The sequence below is a fragment of the Oncorhynchus nerka genome, linkage group LG9b, assembly GCF_034236695.1.
Source record: "Oncorhynchus nerka isolate Pitt River linkage group LG9b, Oner_Uvic_2.0, whole genome shotgun sequence".
Taxonomy (NCBI): domain Eukaryota; kingdom Metazoa; phylum Chordata; class Actinopteri; order Salmoniformes; family Salmonidae; genus Oncorhynchus; species Oncorhynchus nerka.
In genome coordinates this window covers 52306348-52327295 of record NC_088424.1, presented here as the reverse complement: position 1 = coordinate 52327295, position 20948 = coordinate 52306348, and the positions used below count along the sequence as shown (strand labels likewise).

General features: G+C 46.2%; 1 protein-coding gene across 1 annotated transcript in view; it reads left to right on the top strand.

Annotated features, from left to right (window-relative positions):
* LOC115126830 (paired mesoderm homeobox protein 1-like) overlaps positions 1-16913 on the top strand; it is a 29639-nt gene extending 12726 nt beyond the window's left edge. The window contains exons 2-4 of the mRNA XM_065013851.1: positions 6546-6718; positions 11170-11339; positions 15840-16913. Coding sequence (XP_064869923.1) covers positions 6546-6718; positions 11170-11339; positions 15840-15972 — 476 coding nt within the window. The 3' untranslated portion in view covers positions 15973-16913. The remainder of the gene's footprint in view (positions 1-6545; positions 6719-11169; positions 11340-15839) is intronic.
* The last annotated feature ends 4035 nt before the right edge of the window (positions 16914-20948 follow it).

Genomic DNA, 20948 nt, shown 5'->3' with positions numbered 1-20948 from the left:
AATACACTAACTGGCTAGTTGAGGTTTAGGGTTTTCAATGTGCCGACCACTGATCAGAAATACACTAACTGGCTAGTTGAGGTTTAGGGTTTTCAATGTGCCGACAACTGATCAGAAATACACTAACTGGCTAGTTGAGGTTTAGGTTTTCAATGTGCCGACCACTGATCAGAAATACACTAACTGGCTAGTTGAGGTTTAGGGTTTTCAATGTGCCGACCACTGATCAGAAATACACTAACTGGCTAGTTGAGGTTTAGGGTTTTCAATGTGCCGACCACTGATCAGAAATACACTAACTGGCTAGTTGAGGTTTAGGGTTTTCAATGTGCCGACCACTGATCAGAAATACACTAACTGGCTAGTTGAGGTTTAGGGTTTTCAATGTGCCGACCACTGATCAGAATTACACTAACTGGCTAGTTGAGGTTTAGGGTTTTCAATGTGCCGACCACTGATCAGAAATACACTAACTGGCTAGTTGAGGTTTAGGGTTTTCAATGTGCCGACCACTGATCAGAAATACACTAACTGGCTAGTTGAGGTTTAGGGTTTTCAATGTGCCGACCACTGATCAGAAATACACTAACTGGCTAGTTGAGGTTTAGGGTTTTCAATGTGCCGACCACTGATCAGAAATACACTAACTGGCTAGTTGAGGTTTAGGGTTTTCAATGTGCAGAAATACACTAACTGGCTAGTTGAGGTTTAGGTTTTCAATGTGCGACCACTGATCAGAAATACACTAACTGGCTAGTTGAGGTTTAGGGTTTTCAATGTGCCGACCACTGATCAGAAATACACTAAAGGGCTAGTTGAGGTTTAGGGTTTTCAATGTGCCGACCACTGATCAGAAATACACTAACTGGCTAGTTGAGGTTTAGGGTTTTCAATGTGCCGACCACTGATCAGAAATACACTAACTTGGCTAGTTGAGGTTTAGGTTTTCAATGTGGATCAGAAATACACTAACTGGCTAGTTGAGGTTTAGGGTTTTCAATGTGCCGACCACTGATCAGAAATACACTAACTGGCTAGTTGAGGTTTAGGGTTTTCAATGTGCCGACCACTGATCAGAAATACACTAACTGGCTAGTTGAGGTTTAGGGTTTTCAATGTGCCGACCACTGATCAGAAATACACTAACTGGCTAGTTGAGGTTTAGGGTTTTCAATGTGCCGACCACTGATCAGAAATACACTAACTGGCTAGTTGAGGTTTAGGGTTTTCAATGTGCCGACCACTGATCAGAAATACACTAACTGGCTAGTTGAGGTTTAGGGTTTTCAATGTGCTACCACTGATCAGAAATACACTAACTGGCTAGTTGAGGTTTAGGGTTTTCAATGTGCCGACCACTGATCAGAAATACACTAACTGGCTAGTTGAGGTTTAGGGTTTTCAATGTGCCGACCACTGATCAGAAATACACTAACTGGCTAGTTGAGGTTTAGGGTTTTCAATGTGCCGACCACTGATCAGAAATACACTAAAGGGCTAGTTGAGGTTTAGGGTTTTCAATGTGCCGACCACTGATCAGAAATACACTAACTGGCTAGTTGAGGTTTAGGGTTTTCAATGTGCCGACCACTGATCAGAAATACACTAACTGGCTAGTTGAGGTTTAGGGTTTTCAATGTGCCGACCACTGATCAGAAATACACTAACTGGCTAGTTGAGGTTTAGGGTTTTCAATGTGACCACTGATCAGAAATACACTAACTGGCTAGTTGAGGTTTAGGTTTTCAATGTGCCGACCACTGATCAGAAATACACTAACTGGCTAGTTGAGGTTTAGGGTTTTCAATGTGCCGACCACTGATCAGAAATACACTAACTGGCTAGTTGAGGTTTAGGGTTTTCAATGTGCCGACCACTGATCAGAAATACACTAACTGGCTAGTTGAGGTTTAGGGTTTTCAATGTGCCGACCACTGATCAGAAATACACTAACGGGCTAGTTGAGGTTTAGGGTTTTCAATGTGCCGACCACTGATCAGAAATACACTAACTGGCTGGTTTAGGGTTTTCAATGTGCCGACCACTGATCAGAAATACACTAACTGGCTAGTTGAGGTTTAGGGTTTTCAATGTGCCGACCACTGATCAGAAATACACTAACTGGCTAGTTGAGGTTTAGGGTTTTCAATGTGCCGACCACTGATCAGAAATACACTAACTGGCTAGTTGAGGTTTAGGGTTTTCAATGTGCCGACCACTGATCAGAAATACACTAACTGGCTAGTTGAGGTTTAGGGTTTTCAATGTGCTGATCAGAAATACACTAAAGGGCTAGTTGAGGTTTAGGGTTTTCAATGTGCCGACCACTGATCAGAAATACACTAACTGGCTAGTTGAGGTTTAGGGTTTTCAATGTGCCGACCACTGATCAGAAATACACTAACTGGCTAGTTGAGGTTTAGGGTTTTCAATGTGCCGACCACTGATCAGAAATACACTAACTGGCTAGTTGAGGTTTAGGGTTTTCAATGTGCCGACCACTGATCAGAAATACACTAACTGGCTAGTTGAGGTTTAGGGTTTTCAATGTGCCGACCACTGATCAGAAATACACTAACTGGCTAGTTGAGGTTTAGGGTTTTCAATGCACCACTGATCAGAAATACACTAACTGGCTAGTTGAGGTTTAGGGTTTTCAATGTGCCGACCACTGATCAGAAATACACTAACTGGCTCAATGTGCACCACTGATCAGAAATACACTAACTTGTTGAGGTTTAGGGTTTTCAATGTGCCGACCACTGATCAGAAATACACTAACTGGCTAGTTGAGGTTTAGGGTTTTCAATGTGACCACTGATCAGAAATACACTAACTGGCTAGTTGAGGTTTAGGGTTTTCAATGTAGCCGACCACTGATCAGAAATACACTAACTGGCTAGTTGAGGTTTAGGGTTTTCAATGTGCCGACCACTGATCAGAAATACACTAACTGGCTAGTTGAGGTTTAGGGTTTTCAATGTGCCGACCACTGATCAGAAATACACTAACTGGCTAGTTGAGGTTTAGGGTTTTCAATGTGCCGACCACTGATCAGAAATACACTAACTGGCTAGTTGAGGTTTAGGGTTTTCAATGTGCACCACTGATCAGAAATACACTAACTGGCTAGTTGAGGTTTAGGGTTTTCAATGTCTCTCCACTGATCAGAAATACACTAACTGGCTAGTTGAGGTTTAGGGTTTTCAATGTGCCGACCACTGATCAGAAATACACTAACTGGCTAGTTGAGGTTTAGGGGTTTAGGGTTTTCAATGTGCCGACCACTGATCAGAAATACACTAACTGGCTAGTTGAGGTTTAGGGTTTTCAATGTGCCGACCACTGATCAGAAATACACTAAAGGGCTAGTTGAGGTTTAGGGTTTTCAATGTGCCGACCACTGATCAGAAATACACTAACTGGCTAGTTGAGGTTTAGGGTTTTCAATGTAGCCGACCACTGATCAGAAATACACTAACTGGCTAGTTGAGGTTTAGGGTTTTCAATGTGCCGACCACTGATCAGAAATACACTAACTGGCTAGTTGAGGTTTAGGTTTTCAATGACCACTGATCAGAAATACACTAACTGGCTAGTTGAGGTTTAGGGTTTTCAATGTGCCGACCACTGATCAGAAATACACTAACTGGCTAGTTGAGGTTTAGGGTTTTCAATGTGCCGACCACTGATCAGAAATACACTAACTGGCTAGTTGAGGTTTAGGGTTTTCAATGTGCCGACCACTGATCAGAAATACACTAACTGGCTAGTTGAGGTTTAGGGTTTTCAATGTGCCGACCACTGATCAGAAATACACTAACTGGCTAGTTGAGGTTTAGGGTTTTCAATGTGCCGACCACTGATCAGAAATACACTAACTGGCTAGTTGAGGTTTAGGGTTTTCAATGTGCCGACCACTGATCAGAAATACACTAACTGGCTAGTTGAGGTTTAGGGTTTTCAATGTGCCGACCACTGATCAGAAATACACTCACTAGTTGAGGTTTAGGGTTTTCAATGTGCCGACCACTGATCAGAAATACACTAACTGGCTAGTTGAGGTTTAGGGTTTTCAATGTGCCGACCACTGATCAGAAATACACTAACTGGCTAGTTGAGGTTTAGGGTTTTCAATGTGCCGACCACTGATCAGAAATACACTAACTGGCTAGTTGAGGTTTAGGGTTTTCAATGTGCCGACCACTGATCAGAAATACACTAACTGGCTAGTTGAGGTTTAGGGGTTTAGGGTTTTCAATGTGCCGACCACTGATCAGAAATACACTAACTGGCTAGTTGAGGTTTAGGGTTTTCAATGTGCCGACCACTGATCAGAAATACACTAAAGGGCTAGTTGAGGTTTAGGGTTTTCAATGTGCCGACCACTGATCAGAAATACACTAACTGGCTAGTTGAGGTTTAGGGTTTTCAATGTGCCGACCACTGATCAGAAATACACTAACTGGCTAGTTGAGGTTTAGGGTTTTCAATGTAGGGTGATCAAAATACACTAACTGGCTAGTTGAGGTTTAGGGTTTTCAATGTGCCGGTGATCAGAAATACACTAACTGGCTAGTTGAGGTTTAGGGTTTTCAATGTGCCGACCACTGATCAGAAATACACTAACTGGCTAGTTGAGGTTTAGGGTTTTCAATGTGCCGACCACTGATCAGAAATACACTAACTGGCTAGTTGAGGTTTAGGGTTTTCAATGTGACCACTGATCAGAAATACACTAACTGGCTAGTTGAGGTTTAGGGTTTTCAATGTGCCGACCACTGATCAGAAATACACTAACTGGCTAGTTGAGGTTTAGGGGTTTAGGGTTTTCAATGTGCCGACCACTGATCAGAAATACACTAACTGGCTAGTTGAGGTTTAGGGTTTTCAATGTGCCGACCACTGATCAGAAATACACTAAAGGGCTAGTTGAGGTTTAGGGTTTTCAATGTGCCGACCACTGATCAGAAATACACTAACTGGCTAGTTGAGGTTTAGGGTTTTCAATGTGCCGACCACTGATCAGAAATACACTAACTGGCTAGTTGAGGTTTAGGGTTTTCAATGTAGCCGACCACTGATCAGAAATACACTAACTGGCTAGTTGAGGTTTAGGGTTTTCAATGTGCCTCACTGATCAGAAATACACTAACTGGCTAGTTGAGGTTTAGGGTTTTCAATGTGCCGACCACTGATCAGAAATACACTAACTGGCTAGTTGAGGTTTAGGGTTTTCAATCCGGGATCAGAAATACACTAACTGGCTAGTTGAGGTTTAGGTTTTCAATGTGCCGACCACTGATCAGAAATACACTAACTGGCTAGTTGAGGTTTAGGTTTTCAATGTGCCGACCACTGATCAGAAATACACTAACTGGCTAGTTGAGGTTTAGGGTTTTCAATGTGCCGACCACTGATCAGAAATACACTAACTGGCTAGTTGAGGTTTAGGGTTTTCAATGTTCCGACCACTGATCAGAAATACACTAACTGGCTAGTTGAGGTTTAGGGTTTTCAATGTTCCGACCACTGATCAGAAATACACTAACTGGCTAGTTGAGGTTTAGGGTTTTCAATGTGCCGACCACTGATCAGAAATACACTAAAGGTAGGTTTAGGGTTTTCAATGTGCCGACCACTGATCAGAAATACACTAACTGGCTAGTTGAGGTTTAGGTTTTCAATGTCACCACTGATCAGAAATACACTAACTGGCTAGTTGAGGTTTAGGGTTTTCAATGTGCTCACTGATCAGAAATACACTAACTGGCTAGTTGAGGTTTAGGGTTTTCAATGTGCCGACCACTGATCAGAAATACACTAACTGGCTAGTTGAGGTTTAGGGTTTTCAATGTGCCGTGATCAGAAATACACTAACTGGCTAGTTGAGGTTTAGGGTTTTCAATGTGCGACCACTGATCAGAAATACACTAACTGGCTAGTTGAGGTTTAGGGTTTTCAATGTGGACCACTGATCAGAAATACACTAACTGGCTAGTTGAGGTTTAGGGTTTTCAATGTGCCGACCACTGATCAGAAATACACTAACTGGCTAGTTGAGGTTTAGGGTTTTCAATGTGCCGACCACTGATCAGAAATACACTAACTGGCTAGTTGAGGTTTAGGGTTTTCAATGTGCCGACCACTGATCAGAAATACACTAACTGGCTAGTTGAGGTTTAGGGTTTTCAATGGTCAAATAACATGTTTCTCACGTTCCATTATAACAATAGATGTGTTATAATCTTGTATGTATTTCTCGTGGATGATTATGACTGTGTATTATCACATAAAGGTTCAGGATCTGAAAGCAGAAATTATAATAATATCGAAACTAAATAAAACACAATTGAAGCAAAAGTCAATCCAAAAGTCTAGAACAAAAACACAATCAACAGTCAACATTTGGTTATATGTAGCAGGGCTGTAATCATGATGTATTTGAATCTGTACTGTACTGCTCTCAATGTGTATGGGGCTACATTTCCATAGACCTGTTGGTGTGTTTGTCAGTGTTCATATTGACGTGTGTTTCTCTCTAGATGAGCATGTGAGTTCTGAGGAGAAGAAGAGGAAGCATCGTCGTAACAGAACAACCTTCAACAGCAGTCAGCTGCAGGCACTAGAGAGAGTGTTTGAGAGGACACACTACCCTGACGCCTTCGTACGGGAGGACCTGGCACGCAGGGTTAACCTCATTGAGACACGGGTACAGGTGAGAGTCAAGGTTAACCTCACTGAGGTACGGGTAAAGGTGAGAGTCAGGGTTAACCTCACTGAGGTATGGGGTACAGGTGAGAGTCAGGGTTAACCTCACTGAGGTACGGGTACAGGTGAGAGTCAGGGTTAACCTCACTGAGGTATGGGGTACAGGTGAGAGTCAGGGTTAACCTCACTGAGGTATGGGGTACAGGTGAGAGTCAGGGTTAACCTCACTGAGGTACGGGTACAGGTGAGAGTCAGGGTTAACCTCACTGAGGTATGGAGTACAGGTGAGAGTCAGGGTTAACCTCACTTAGGTACGGGTACAGGTGAGAGTCAGGGTTAACCTCACTGAAGTACGGGTACAGGTGAGAGTCAGAGTTAACCTCATTGAGACACGGGTACAGGTGAGAGTCAGGGTTAACCTCACTGAGGTATGGGTACAGGTGAGAGTCAGGGTTAACCTCATTGAGACACGGGTACAGGTGAGAGTCAGGGTTAACCTCACTGAGGTATGGGGTACAGGTGAGAGTCAGGGTTAACCTCACTGAAGTACGGGTACAGGTGAGAGTCAGAGTTAACCTCATTGAGACACGGGTACAGGTAAGAGTCAGGGTTAACCTCACTGAGGTATGGGTACAGGTGAGAGTCAGGGTTAACCTCATTGAGACACGGGTACAGGTGAGAGTCAGGGTTAACCTCACTGAGGTATGGGGTACAGGTGAGAGTCAGGGTTAACCTCACTGAAGTACGGGTACAGGTGAGAGTCAGAGTTAACCTCATTGAGATACGGGTACAGGTGAGAGTCAGGGTTAACCTCACTGAGGTATGGGTACAGGTGAGAGTCAGGGTTAACCTCATTGAGACACGGGTACAGGTGAGAGTCAGGGTTAACCTCACTGAGGTACGGGTACAGGTGAGAGTCAGGGTTAACCTCACTGAGGTATGGGGTACAGGTGAGAGTCAGGGTTAACCTCACTGAGGTACGGGTACAGGTGAGAGTCAGGGTTAACCTCACTGAGGTATGGGGTACAGGTGAGAGTCAGGGTTAACCTCACTGAAGTACGGGTACAGGTGAGAGTCAGGGTTAACCTCACTGAGGTATGGGGTACAGGTGAGAGGCAGGGCTAACCTCACTGAGGTATGGGGTACAGGTGAGAGTTAGGGTTAACCTCATTGAGACACGGGTACGGGTGAGAGTCATGGTTAACCTCACTGAAGTACGGGTACAGGTGAGAGTCAGGGTTACCCTCACTGAGGTATGGGGTACAGGTGAGAGTCAGGGTTAACCTCACTGAGGTATGGGGTACAGGTGAGAGTCAGGGTTAACTTCACTGAGACACGGGTACAGGTGTGAGTCAGGGTTAACCTCACTGAGGTATGGGGTACAGGTGAGAGTCAGGGTTAACCTCACTGAAGTACGGGTACAGGTGAGAGTCAGGGTTAACCTCACTGAGGTATGGGGTACAGGTGAGAGTCAGGGCTAACCTCACTGAGATATGGGGTACAGGTGAGAGTCAGGGTTAACCTCATTGAGACACGGGTACAGGTGAGAGTCAGGGTTAACCTCACTGAAGTACGGGTACAGGTGAGAGTCAAGGTTACCCTCACTGAGGTATGGGGTACAGGTGAGAGTCAGGGTTAACCTCACTGAGGTATGGGGTACAGGTGAGAATCAGGGTTAACCTCACTGAGGGACAGGTACAGGTGAGAGTCAGAGTTAACTTCACTGAGGTATGGGGTACAGGCGAGAGTCAGGGTTAACCTCACTGAGGTATGGGGTACAGGTGAGAGTCAGGGTTAACCTCACTGAGGGACAGGTACAGGTGAGAGTCAGAGTTAACCTCACTGAGGTATGGGTGCAGGTGAGACTCAGGGTTAACCTCACTGAGGTACGGGGTACAGGCGAGAGTCAGGGTTAACCTCACTGAGGTATGGGGTACAGGTGAGAGTCAGGGTTAACCTCACTGAGGGACAGGTACAGGTGAGAGTCATGGTTAACCTCACTGAGGTATGGGGTACAGGTCAGAGTCAGGGTTAACCTCACTGAGACACAGGTACAGGTGAGAGTCAGGGTTAACCTCATTGAGACACGGGTACAGGTGAGAGTCAGGGTTAACCTCACTGAAGTACGGGTACAGGTGAGAGTCAGGGTTACCCTCACTGAGGTATGGGGTACAGGTGAGAGTCAGGGTTAACCTCACTGAGGTATGGGGTACAGGTGAGAGTCAGGGTTAACTTCACTGAGACACGGGTACAGGTGAGAGTCAGGGTTAACCTCACTGAGGTATGGGGTACAGGTGAGAGTCAGGGTTAACCTCACTGAAGTACGGGTACAGGTGAGAGTCAGGGTTAACCTCACTGAGGTATGCGGTACAGGTGAGAGTCAGGGCTAACCTCACTGAGGTATGGGGTACAGGTGAGAGTCAGGGTTAACCTCATTGAGACACGGGTACAGGTGAGAGTCAGGGTTAACCTCACTGAAGTACGGGTACAGGTGAGAGTCAGGGTTACCCTCACTGAGGTATGGGGTACAGGTGAGAGTCAGGGTTAACCTCATTGAGGTATGGGGTACAGGTGAGAGTCAGGGTTAACCTCACTGAGACACGGGTACAGGTGAGAGTCAGGGTTAACCTCATTGAGGTATGGGGTACAGGTGAGAGTCAGGGTTAACCTCATTGAGACACGGGTACAGGTGAGAGTCAGGGTTAACCTCACTGAGGTACGGGTACAGGTGAGAGTCAGGGTTAACCTCACTGAGGTACGGGTACAGGTGAGAGTCAGGGTTAACCTCACTGAGGTATGGGGTACAGGTGAGAGTCAGGGTTAACCTCACTGAGGTACGGGTACAGGTGAGAGTCAGGGTTAACCTCACTGAGGTATGGGGTACAGGTGAGAGTCAGGGTTAACCTCACTGAAGTACGGGTACAGGTGAGAGTCAGGGTTAACCTCACTGAGGTATGGGGTACAGGTGAGAGTCAGGGCTAACCTCACTGAGGTATGGGGTACAGGTGAGAGTCAGGGTTAACCTCATTGAGACACGGGTACAGGTGAGAATCAGGGTTAACCTCACTGAAGTACGGGTACCGGTGAGAGTCAGGGTTACCCTCACTGAGGTATGGGGTACAGGTGAGAGTCAGGGTTAACCTCACTGAGGTATGGGGTACAGGTGAGAGTCAGGGGTTAACCTCACTGAGACACGGGTACAGGTGAGAGTCAGGGTTAACCTCACTGAGGTATGGGGTACAGGTGAGAGTCAGGGTTAACCTCACTGAGGTATGGGGTACAGGTGATAGTCAGGGTTAACCTCACTGAGGTATGGGGTACAGGTGAGAGTCAGGGTTAACCTCACTGAGGTATGGGGTACAGGTGAGAGACAGGGTTAACCTCATTGAGACACGGGTACAGGTGAGAGTCAGGGTTAACCTCACTGAGACACGGGTACATGTGAGAGTCAGGGTTAACCTCACTGAGGTATGGGGTACAGGTGAGAGTCAGGGTTAACCTCACTGAGGTATGGGGTACAGGTGAGAGTCAGGGTTAACCTCACTGAGGTATGATGGGGTACAGGTGAGAGTCAGGGTTAACCTCACTGAGGTATGGGGTACAGGTGAGAGTCAGGGTTAACCTCACTGAGGTATGGGGTACAGGTGAGAGACAGGGTTAACCTCATTGAGGCATGGGGTACAGGTGAGAGTCAGAGTTAATCTCACTGAGACACGGGTACAGGTGAGAATCAGGGTTAACCTCACTGAGGTATGGGGTACAGGTGAGAGTCAGGGTTAACCTCACTGAGGGACAGGTACAGGTGAGAGTCAGGGTTAACCTCACTGAGGTATGGTGGGGTACAGGTGAGAATCAGGGTTAACCTCACTGAGGGACAGGTACAGGTGAGAGTCATGGTTAACCTCACTGAGGTATGGGGTACAGGTGAGAGTCAGGGTTAACCTCACTGAGACACGGGTACAGGTGAGAGTCAGGGTTAACCTCACTGAGGTATGGGGTACAGGTGAGACTCAGGTTTAACCTCACTGAGGTATGGGGTACAGGTGAGAGTCAGGGTTAACCTCACTGAGGGACAGGTGAGAGTCAGGGTTAACCTCACTGAGGGACAGATGACAGTCAGGGTTAACCTCACTGAGGGACAGGTACAGGTGTGTCAGGGTTAACCTCTCTCTCTCTCTCGATGTTTACCTCTCTCTCTCTCTCTCTCTCTCTCTCTCTCTCTCTCACTAATGATGTTCACCTGCCCTCTCTCCCTCTCGATGTTCACCTGTCCTCTCTCTCTCTCTCTAACGATGTCTCCTGTCCTCCCTCTCTAACGATGTTCTCCTGTCCTCTCTCTCTCTAACAATGTTCTCCTGTCCTCTCTCTCTCTAACAATGTTCTCCTGTCCCCTCTCTCTCTAACGATGTTCTCCTGTCCTCTCTCTCTAACGATGTTCTCCTGTCCCCTCTCTCCCAGGTGTGGTTTCAGAACAGGAGGGCTAAGTTCCGTCGTAACGAGCGTGCTATGCTAGCCAGTAAAAATTCCTCCATGATAAAGTCCTACTCTCGTGACCTCACGGCAGTGGAGCAGCCAATCGCACCTCGACCCAACGACTACCTGTCCTGGGGCTCCTCTTCACCCTACAGGTAAGGACAGGTAACTGTCTCACCTCTTTTGATTTGGGTTTTAAACCATACTGTACTGTATGTCAGATACAGGCTGGGATGTAATACAAAATTCTTTGTTGAAGCACCTTTTGGCAGCGATTACAGCCTCAAGTCTTCTTGGGTATGACGCTACAAGCTTGGCACATCTGTATTTGGGGAGTTTCTCCCATTCTTCTCTGCAGATCCTCTCAAGCTCTGCCAGGTTGGATGGGGAGCGTCTCTGCACAGCTATTTTCAGGTCTCTCCAGAGAGATTTGATTGGGTTCAAGTCCGGGCTCTGGCTGGGCCACTCAAAGACGTTCATCTTTTCCTCGATCCTGACTAGTCTCCCAGTCCCTGCTTCTGAAAAACATCCCCACAGCATGATGCTGCCACCACCATGATTCCCTCTAGGGATGGTGCCAGGTTTCCTCCAGATGTGACGCTTGGCATTCAGGCCAAAGAGTTCAATCTTGGTTTCATCAGACCAGAGAATCTTGTTTCTCATTGTCTGAGAGTCCTTTATGTGCCTTTTGGCAAACTCCAAGCAGGCTGTCATGAGCCTTTTACTAAGGAGCGGCTTCCATCTGTCCACTCTACCATAAAGGTCTGATTGGTGGAGGGCTGCAGAGATGGTTGTCCTTCTGGACATGATCTCGCCATCACGGTTGACAACTCCATTGTGTCCTCCTCCCAGAGCGCTAAGAACCTTGGCGTGATCCTGGACAACACCCTGTCGTTCTCAACTAACATCAAGGCGGTGGCCCGTTCCTGTAGGTTCATGCTCTACAACATCCGCAGAGTACGACCCTGCCTCACACAGGAAGCGGCGCAGGTCCTAATCCAGGCACTCGTCATCTCCCGTCTGGATTACTGCAACTCGCTGTTGGCTGGGCTCCCTGCCTGTGCCATTAAACCCCTACAACTCATCCAGAACGCCGCAGCCCGTCTGGTGTTCAACCTTCCCAAGTTCTCTCACGTCACCCCGCTCCTCCGCTCTCTCCACTGGCTTCCAGTTGAAGCTCGCATCCGCTACAAGACCATGGTGCTTGCCTACGGAGCTGTGAGGGGAACGGCACCTCACTACCTCCAGGCTCTGATCAGGCCCTACACCCAAACAAGGGCACTGCGTTCATCCACCTCTGGCCTGCTCGCCTCCCTACCACTGAGGAAGTACAGTTCCCGCTCAGCCCAGTCAAAACTGTTCGCTGCTCTGGCCCCCCAATGGTGGAACAAACTCCCTCACGACGCCAGGACAGCGGAGTCAATCACCACCTTCCGGAGACACCTGAAACCCCACCTCTTTAAGGAATACCTAGGATAGGATAAAGTAATCCCTCTCACCCCCCCTTAAAAGATTTAGATGCGCTACTGTTCCACTGGATGTCATAAGGTGAATGCACCAATTTGTAAGTCGCTCTGGATAAGAGTGTCTGCTAAATGACGTAAATGTAAATGGAAGGTTCTCCCATATACACAGAGGAACTCTGGAGCTCTGTCAGAGTGACCATTGGGTTGTTGGTCACCTCCCTGACCAAGGCCCTTCTCCCCCGATTGCTCAGTTTGGCCGGGCGGCCAGCTCTAGGAAGAGTCTTGGTGGTTACAAACTTCTTCTATTTAAGAATGATGGAGGCCCCTGTGCTCTTGGGGACCTTCAATGCTGCAGACATTTTTGGTACCTTTCCCCAGATCTGTGCCTCGACACAATCCTGTCTCTGAGCTCTACGGCCAATTCCTTCGACCTCATGGCTTGGTTTTTGCCCTGACATGCACTGTCAACTGTGGGACCTTATAAAGACAGGTGTGTGCCTTTCCAAATCATGTCCAATCAATTGAATTTACCACAGGTGGACTCCAATCAAGCTGTAGCCATATCTCAATGATGATCAATGGAAACAGGATGCACCTGAGCTTAATTTCAAGTCTCATAGCAAAGGGTCTGAATAATTATGTAATAAAGGTGTTTTGTTTTTGTTGAGGACAGATTTTTATGCAGTTCACTATGGGCACGCAATTCATCCAAAGGGGAAATACCGCCCCCTATCCTTAACAAGTTAATACATTCGCAAAAATGTCTAAAAAACTGTTTCCTCAATATCATTATTGTATGTAGATTGTTGATTCCATTTTTTTTATTTAATCCATTTTAGAATAAGGCTGTAGAGTAAAAAAAAAAGAAAAAAGTCAAGTGGTGTGAATACCTTCCGAAGGCGCTGTATACTGAGTTCACAGTCCCTATGCAGAGTTCACAGTCCCTATGCAGAGTTCACAGTCCCTATGCAGAGTTCACAGTCCCTATGCAGAGTTCACAGTCCCTACGCAGAGTTCACAGTCCCTACGCAGAGTTCACAGTCCCTACGCAGAGTTCACAGTCCCTACGCAGAGTTCACAGTCCCTACGCAGAGTTCACAGTCCCTACGCAGAGTTCACAGTCCCTACGCAGAGTTCACAGTCCCTACGCAGAGTTCACAGTCCCTACGCAGAGTTCACAGTCCCTACGCAGAGTTCACAGTCCCTATGCAGAGTTCACAGTCCCTATGCAGAGTTCACAGTCCCTATGCAGAGTTCACAGTCCCTATGCAGAGTTCACAGTCCCTACGCAGAGTTCACAGTCCCTATGCAGAGTTCACAGTCCCTATGCTGTAAACATACTACTATATTTACCCATGGGAATGCCCATGCAAGCTCCACTGTAAATACTGTCTGAAACTGGTTAAAATCGTTTCCTTTCCTTTCTCTTGACAAGGATGTCGTTGTGTGCAATGGAAGTCATATATTACACATTTTTCTATTCATTGAAAATGCAATGTTTAAAAAAATAAAAATACAATCATATCAAGAATCACTCTGTAAATTGAATCACTGACAGAAGGCTAAACCGCCATTTTGAGGGTTGTGGTTATGGTTATGGGTTAGGGGTTTAGAGTTAGTATTTAGGTTCGGGGTTGAAGGGTTAGGGTTGTGGTTAGGGGTTAAGGTTGAATGGTTAGGATTATGGTTCGGGTTGAAGGGTTAGGGTTGGGGGTTATGGGTTAGAGGTTTAGAGTTAGTATTTAGATTTAGGTTCGGGGTTAAGGGTTAGGGGTTAGGGTTGAAGGGTTAGTGGTTAGGGTTTAGGGCTAGAGTTAGGGGTTGGGGTTAGGGGCTATGGGTTAGGGTTTAGGGTTAGGGTTTAGGGTTGAAGGGTTAGTGGTTAGGGGTTGGGGTTAGGGGCTATGGGTTAGGGGGTAGGGTATAGGATTAAGGGTTAGGGTTAGGGTTGAAGGCTTAGGGATTAGGGTTAGAGTTAGGGGTTAGGGTTAGGGTTTAGGGCTAGAGTTAGGGGTTAGTGGTTAGGTGTAGGGTTTAGGCCTAGAGTTAGGGGTTAGAGTTAGTGATTAGAGTTTAGGGTTAGTGGTTAGAGTTTAGGGTTTAGAGTTAGTGGTTAGGGTTAGTGGTTAGGGTTAGGGTTTAGGGTTTAGAGTTAGTGGTTAGGGTTAGTGGTTAGGGTTTAGGGTTAGTGGTTAGGGGTTAGAGTTTAGGGTTTAGAGTTAGTGGTTAGGGTTAGTGGTTAGGGTTAGGGGTTAGGGTTTAGGGTTAATAGATAGGGAGAAAATAGAGTAATTATTAAACTAACTCTCTAGTGCCATGGCAGGGTTAGGGTTAGTGGTTATGGTTAGGGGTTAGAGTTTAGGGTTTAGGGTTAGTGGTTAGAGTTTAGGGTTTAGGGTTAGTGGTTAGGGTTAGAGGTTAGAGTTTAGGGTTAGGGTTAGAGTTTAGGGTTTAGGGTTAGTGGTTAGGGTTAGGGTTAGTGGTTAGAGTTAGTGGTTAGGGTTAGAGTTAGTGGTTAGGGTTAGTGGTTAGGGTTAGAGTTAGTGGTTAGGGGTTAGAGTTAGTGGTTAGGGTTAGAGTTAGTGGTTAGGGGTTAGTGGTTAGGGTTAGAGTTAGTGGTTAGGGTTAGGGTTAGAGTTAGTGGTTAGGGGTTAGGGTTAGGGGTTAGGGTTAGTGGTTAGGGTTAGTGGTTAGGGTTAGAGTTAGTGGTTAGTGGTTAGGATTAGGGGTTAGAGTTAGTGGTTAGGGTTAGAGTTAGTGGTTAGGGTTAGAGTTAGTGGTTAGGGGTTAGGATTAGGGGTTAGGGTTAGTGGTTAGGGTTAGAGTTAGTGGTTAGGGTTAGAGTTAGGGTTAGGGTTAGGGTTAGAGTTAGTGGTTAGGGTTAGGGGTTAGGGTTAGTGGTTAGGGTTAGTGGTTAGGGGTTAGGATTAGGGGTTAGGGTTAGAGTTAGTGGTTAGGGGTTAGGGTTAGAGTTAGTGGTTAGGGGTTAGGGTTAGAGTTAGTGGTTAGGGTTAGGGGTTAGAGTTTAGAGTTAGTGGTTAGGGTTAGAGTTAGTGGTTAGGGTTAGTGGTTAGAGTTTAGAGTTAGTGGTTAGAGTTAGGGTTTAGGGTTTGTGGTTAGGGTTTAGGGTTAGTGGTTAGGGTTAATATATAGTTTAATAATTACTCTATTTTCTCCCTAACTCTCTAGTGCCATGGCAGCGTACCCCCCCACCTGTTCTCCCACCACCTCAGCCCAGGGGATGAACATGGCTAACAGCATCGCTAACCTCCGGCTCAAAGCCAAGGAGTACAGCCTCAACCAGGTGCCTACTGTCAACTGATGAAGAGGAGGAAGATGAATGCTTCTCCTAAAGTCTAGAGAGTTCTACAGAGAAATCACGTTTACCAAAAAGGACGACACAACAAGCAGTTCAAACTGCAGTCTTTGTTTTTAACGGCACGTCAATTTCAATGAATGTATTTAGTGTGTTTTTATGTGCGTGATCGTCTACAGAAAACTGGTCCTACACGCGAGAGACATTTGAGAGCATATCCTGTCCAGCTAAGTAGCATATCCTGTCCAGCTAAGTAGCATATCCTGTCCAGCTAAGTAGCCACGATGGCCAATGAACCAGAGGGTAACTGACTGTATTTATCATTGTTATACAGTTTTAGTATCAACTTCCTCTCCTCACTCTGGCACCAACAGGATATGTGCCACCTTTGCCTTAGAATTTCAGAATTTCAAACATTTGGGGACTTCTGGGAGAATTGTATTGATATCTATATTTTTGGGCTGGTTTGAAAACTTTTGGAAAGTTTTTTTGTATAATTATTTTGAGAACTCTGGACTTATTATGAATTCTAACCCGAAACAAAGACACAAACAGTCAGACAAACTTTTCTAACCCTAACTCTTTTCCCAGCACTGGCCTGAGGAGCCAAGCCTTCTCTCCTGGGGTTATATTAGGAGCCAAGCCTTCTCTCCTGGGGTTATATTAGGAGCCTTCTCTCCTGGGGTTATATTAGGAGCCTTCTCTCCTGGGGTTATATGAGGAGCCAAGCCTTCTCTCCTGGGGTTATATTAGGAGCCAAGCCTTCTCTCCTGGGGTTATATTAGGAGCCAAGCCTTCTCTCCTGGGGTTATATTAGGAGCCAAGCCTTCTCTCCTGGGGTTATATTAGGAGCCTTCTCTCCTGGGGTTATATGAGGAGCCAAGCCTTCTCTCCTGGGGTTATATTAGGAGCCAAGCCTTCTCTCCTGGGGTTATATTAGGAGCCAAGCCTTCTCTCCTGGGGTTATATTAGGAGCCAAGCCTTCTCTCCTGGGGTTATATTAGGAGCCAAGCCTTCTCTCCTGGGGTTATATTAGGAGCCAAGCCTTCTCTCCTGGGGTTATATTAGGAGCCTTCTCTCCTGGGGTTATATTAGGAGCCAAGCCTTCTCTCCTGGGGTTATATTAGGAGCCTTCTCTCCTGGGGTTATATTAGGAGCCTTCTCTCCTGGGGTTATATGAGGAGCCAAGCCTTCTCTCCTGGGGTTATATTAGGAGCCTTCTCTCCTGGGGTTATATGAGGAGCCAAGCCTTCTCTCCTGGGGTTATATTAGGAGCCAAGCCTTCTCTCCTGGGGTTATATTAGGAGCCAAGCCTTCTCTCCTGGGGTTATATGAGGAGCCAAGCCTTCTCTCCTGGGGTTATATTAGGAGCCAAGCCTTCTCTCCTGTGGTTATATTAGGAGCCTTCTCTCCTGGGGTTATATGAGGAGCCAAGCCTTCTCTCCTGGGGTTATATGAGCCTTCTCTCCTGGGGTTAGCCAAGCCTTCTCTCCTGGGGTTATATTAGGAGCCAAGCCTTCTCTCCTGGGGTTATATTAGGAGCCAAGCCTTCTCTCCTGGGGTTATATTATGAGCCAAGCCTTCTCTCCTGGGGTTATATTAGGAGCCAAGCCTTCTCTCCTGGGGTTATATTAGGAGCCTTCTCTCCTGGGGTTATATGAGGAGCCAAGCCTTCTCTCCTGGGGTTATATTAGGAGCCTTCTCTCCTGGGGTTATATGAGGAGCCAAGCCTTCTCTCCTGGGGTTATATTAGGAGCCTTCTCTCCTGGGGTTATATTAGGAGCCAAGCCTTCTCTCCTGGGGTTATATTAGGAGCCAAGCCTTCTCTCCTGGGGTTATATTATGAGCCAAGCCTTCTCTCCTGGGGTTATATTAGGAGCCAAGCCTTCTCTCCTGGGGTTATATTAGGAGCCTTCTCTCCTGGGGTTATATGAGGAGCCAAGCCTTCTCTCCTGGGGTTATATTAGGAGCCAAGCCTTCTCTCCTGGGGTTATATTAGGAGCCAAGCCTTCTCTCCTGGGGTTATATTAGGAGCCAAGCCTTCTCTCCTGGGGTTATATTAGGAGCCAAGCCTTCTCTCCTGGGGTTATATTAGGAGCCAAGCCTTCTCTCCTGGGGTTATATTAGGAGCCTTCTCTCCTGGGGTTATATGAGGAGCCAAGCCTTCTCTCCTGGGGTTATATTAGGAGCCAAGCCTTCTCTCCTGGGGTTATATTAGGAGCCTTCTCTCCTGGGGTTATATGAGGAGCCAAGCCTTCTCTCCTGGGGTTATATTAGGAGCCAAGCCTTCTCTCCTGGGGGTTATATTTAGTTAGCCTTCTCTCCTGGGGTTATATGAGGAGCCAAGCCTTCTCTCCTGGGGTTATATTAGGAGCCAAGCCTTCTCTCCTGGGGTTATCTTAGGAGCCAAGCCTTCTCTCCTGGGGTTATATTAGGAGCCTTCTCTCCTGGGGTTATATTAGGAGCCTTCTCTCCTGGGGTTATATGAGGAGCCAAGCCTTCTCTCCTGGGGTTATATTAGGAGCCTTCTCTCCTGGGGTTATATGAGGAGCCAAGCCTTCTCTCCTGGGGTTATATTAGGAGCCTTCTCTCCTGGGGTTATATGAGGAGCCAAGCCTTCTCTCCTGGGGTTATATGAGGAGCCAAGCCTTCTCTCCTGGGGTTATATTAGGAGCCAAGAATACTTCTCTCCTGGGGTTTTATTAAGAGAGCCATTCAGCCTTCTCTCCTGGGGTTATATTAGAGAGCCATTCACAGAATACTTCTCTCCTGGGGTTATATTAGGAGCCTTCTCTCCTGGGGTTATATGAGGAGCCAAGCCTTCTCTCCTGGGGTTATATTAGGAGCCAAGCCTTCTCTCCTGGGGTTATATTAGGAGCCAAGCCTTCTCTCCTGGGGTTATATTAGGAGCCAAGCCTTCTCTCCTGGGGTTATATTAGGAGCCTTCTCTCCTGGGGTTATATTAGGAGCCTTCTCTCCTGGAGTTATGATGGTACTATATGGGACTTGGAAAGAAGCCCGAACAACGTCTTGTCCTGTTAGCATTGTTGGTATTATTTTCTTATTTTCAGTTGGAGACGGTCATCTTTAGTTAATGCCTTACACAGCCACAGCTCGAGCTGATTCAACATGTGTTGATCAACCCCATTAGTCTTTTGAATTGAATAAGGTCTAATAGCATCTGTTTATATCCTGATATATCTTTAAATCGACCCCATTAGTCTGTTTACTAAGGACTAACAGATTAATAGCCTCTGTTTATACCCTGATATATAGTAACGACTCTCTGCAATAAAAGAGACGCTGTCATTCACAGAATACTTCACTGTACTGGCACCATTAGTAACGACCCTCTGCAATATAAGAGATGCTGTCATTCACAGAATACTTCACTGTACTGGCACCATTAGTAACGACCCTCTGCAGTATAAGAGACGCTGTCATTCACAGAATACCTCACTGTACTGGCACCATTAGTAACGACCCTCTGCAATATAAGAGATGCTGTCATTCACAGAATACTTCACTGTACTGGCACCATTAGTAACGACCCTCTGCAGTAAAAGAGATGCTGTCATTCACAGAATACTGGCACCATTAGTAACGACCCTCTGCAATATAAGAGATGCTGTCATTCACAGAATACTTCACTGTACTGGCACCATTAGTAACGACCCTTTGCAGTAAAAGAGATGCTGTCATTCACAGAATACTTCACTGTACTGGCACCATTAGTAACGACTCTCTGCAATAAAAGAGATGCTGTCATTCACAGAATACTGGCACCATTAGTAACGACCCTCTGCAATATAAGAGATGCTGTCATTCACAGAATACTTCACTGTACTGGCACCATTAGTAACGACCCTCTGCAGTAAAAGAGACGCTGTCATTCACAGAATACTTCACTGTACTGGCACCATTAGTAACGACCCTCTGCAGTAAAAGAGACGCTTCATTCACAGAATACTTCACTGTATAAGAGACGCTGTCATTCACAGAATACTTCACTGTACTGGCACCATTAGTAACGACCCTCTGCAATAAAGAGATGCTGTCATTCACAGAATACTTCACTGTACTGGCACCATTAGTAACGACCCTCTGCAGTAAAAGAGATGCTGTCATTCACAGAATACTGGCACCATTAGTAACGACCCTCTGCAATATAAGAGATGCTGTCATTCACAGAATACTTCACTGTACTGGCACCATTAGTAACGACCCTCTGCAGTAAAAGAGATGCTGTCATTCACAGAATACTGTACTGGCACCATTAGTAACGACCCTCTGCAATATAAGAGATGCTGCTGTCATTCACAGAATACTTCACTGTACTGGCACCATTAGTAACGACCCTCTGCAGTAAAAGACATGCTGTCATTCACAGAATACTTCACTGTACTGGCACCATTAGTAACGACCCTCTGCAGTAAAAGAGATGCTGTCATTCACAGAATACTTCACTGTACTGGCACCATTAGTAACGACCCTCTGCAGTAAAAGAGACGCTGTCATTCACAGAATACTTCACTGTACTGGCACCATTAGTAACGACCCTCTGCAGTAAAAGAGATGCTGTCATTCACAGAATACTGGCACCATTAGTAACGACCCTCTGCAATATAAGAGATGCTGTCATTCACAGAATACTGGCACCATTAGTAACGACCCTCTGCAATATAAGAGATGCTGTCATTCACAGAATACTTCACTGTACTGGCACCATTAGTAACGACCCTCTGCAGTAAAAGAGATGCTGTCATTCACAGAATACTTCACTGTACTGGCACCATTAGTAACGACCCTCTGCAATAAAAGAGATGCTGTCATTCACAGAATACTTCACTGTACTGGCACCATTAGTAACGACCCTCTGCAATATAAGAGATGCTGTCATTCACAGAATACTTCACTGTACTGGCACCATTAGTAACGACCCTCTGCAGTAAAAGACATGCTGTCATTCACAGAATACTTCA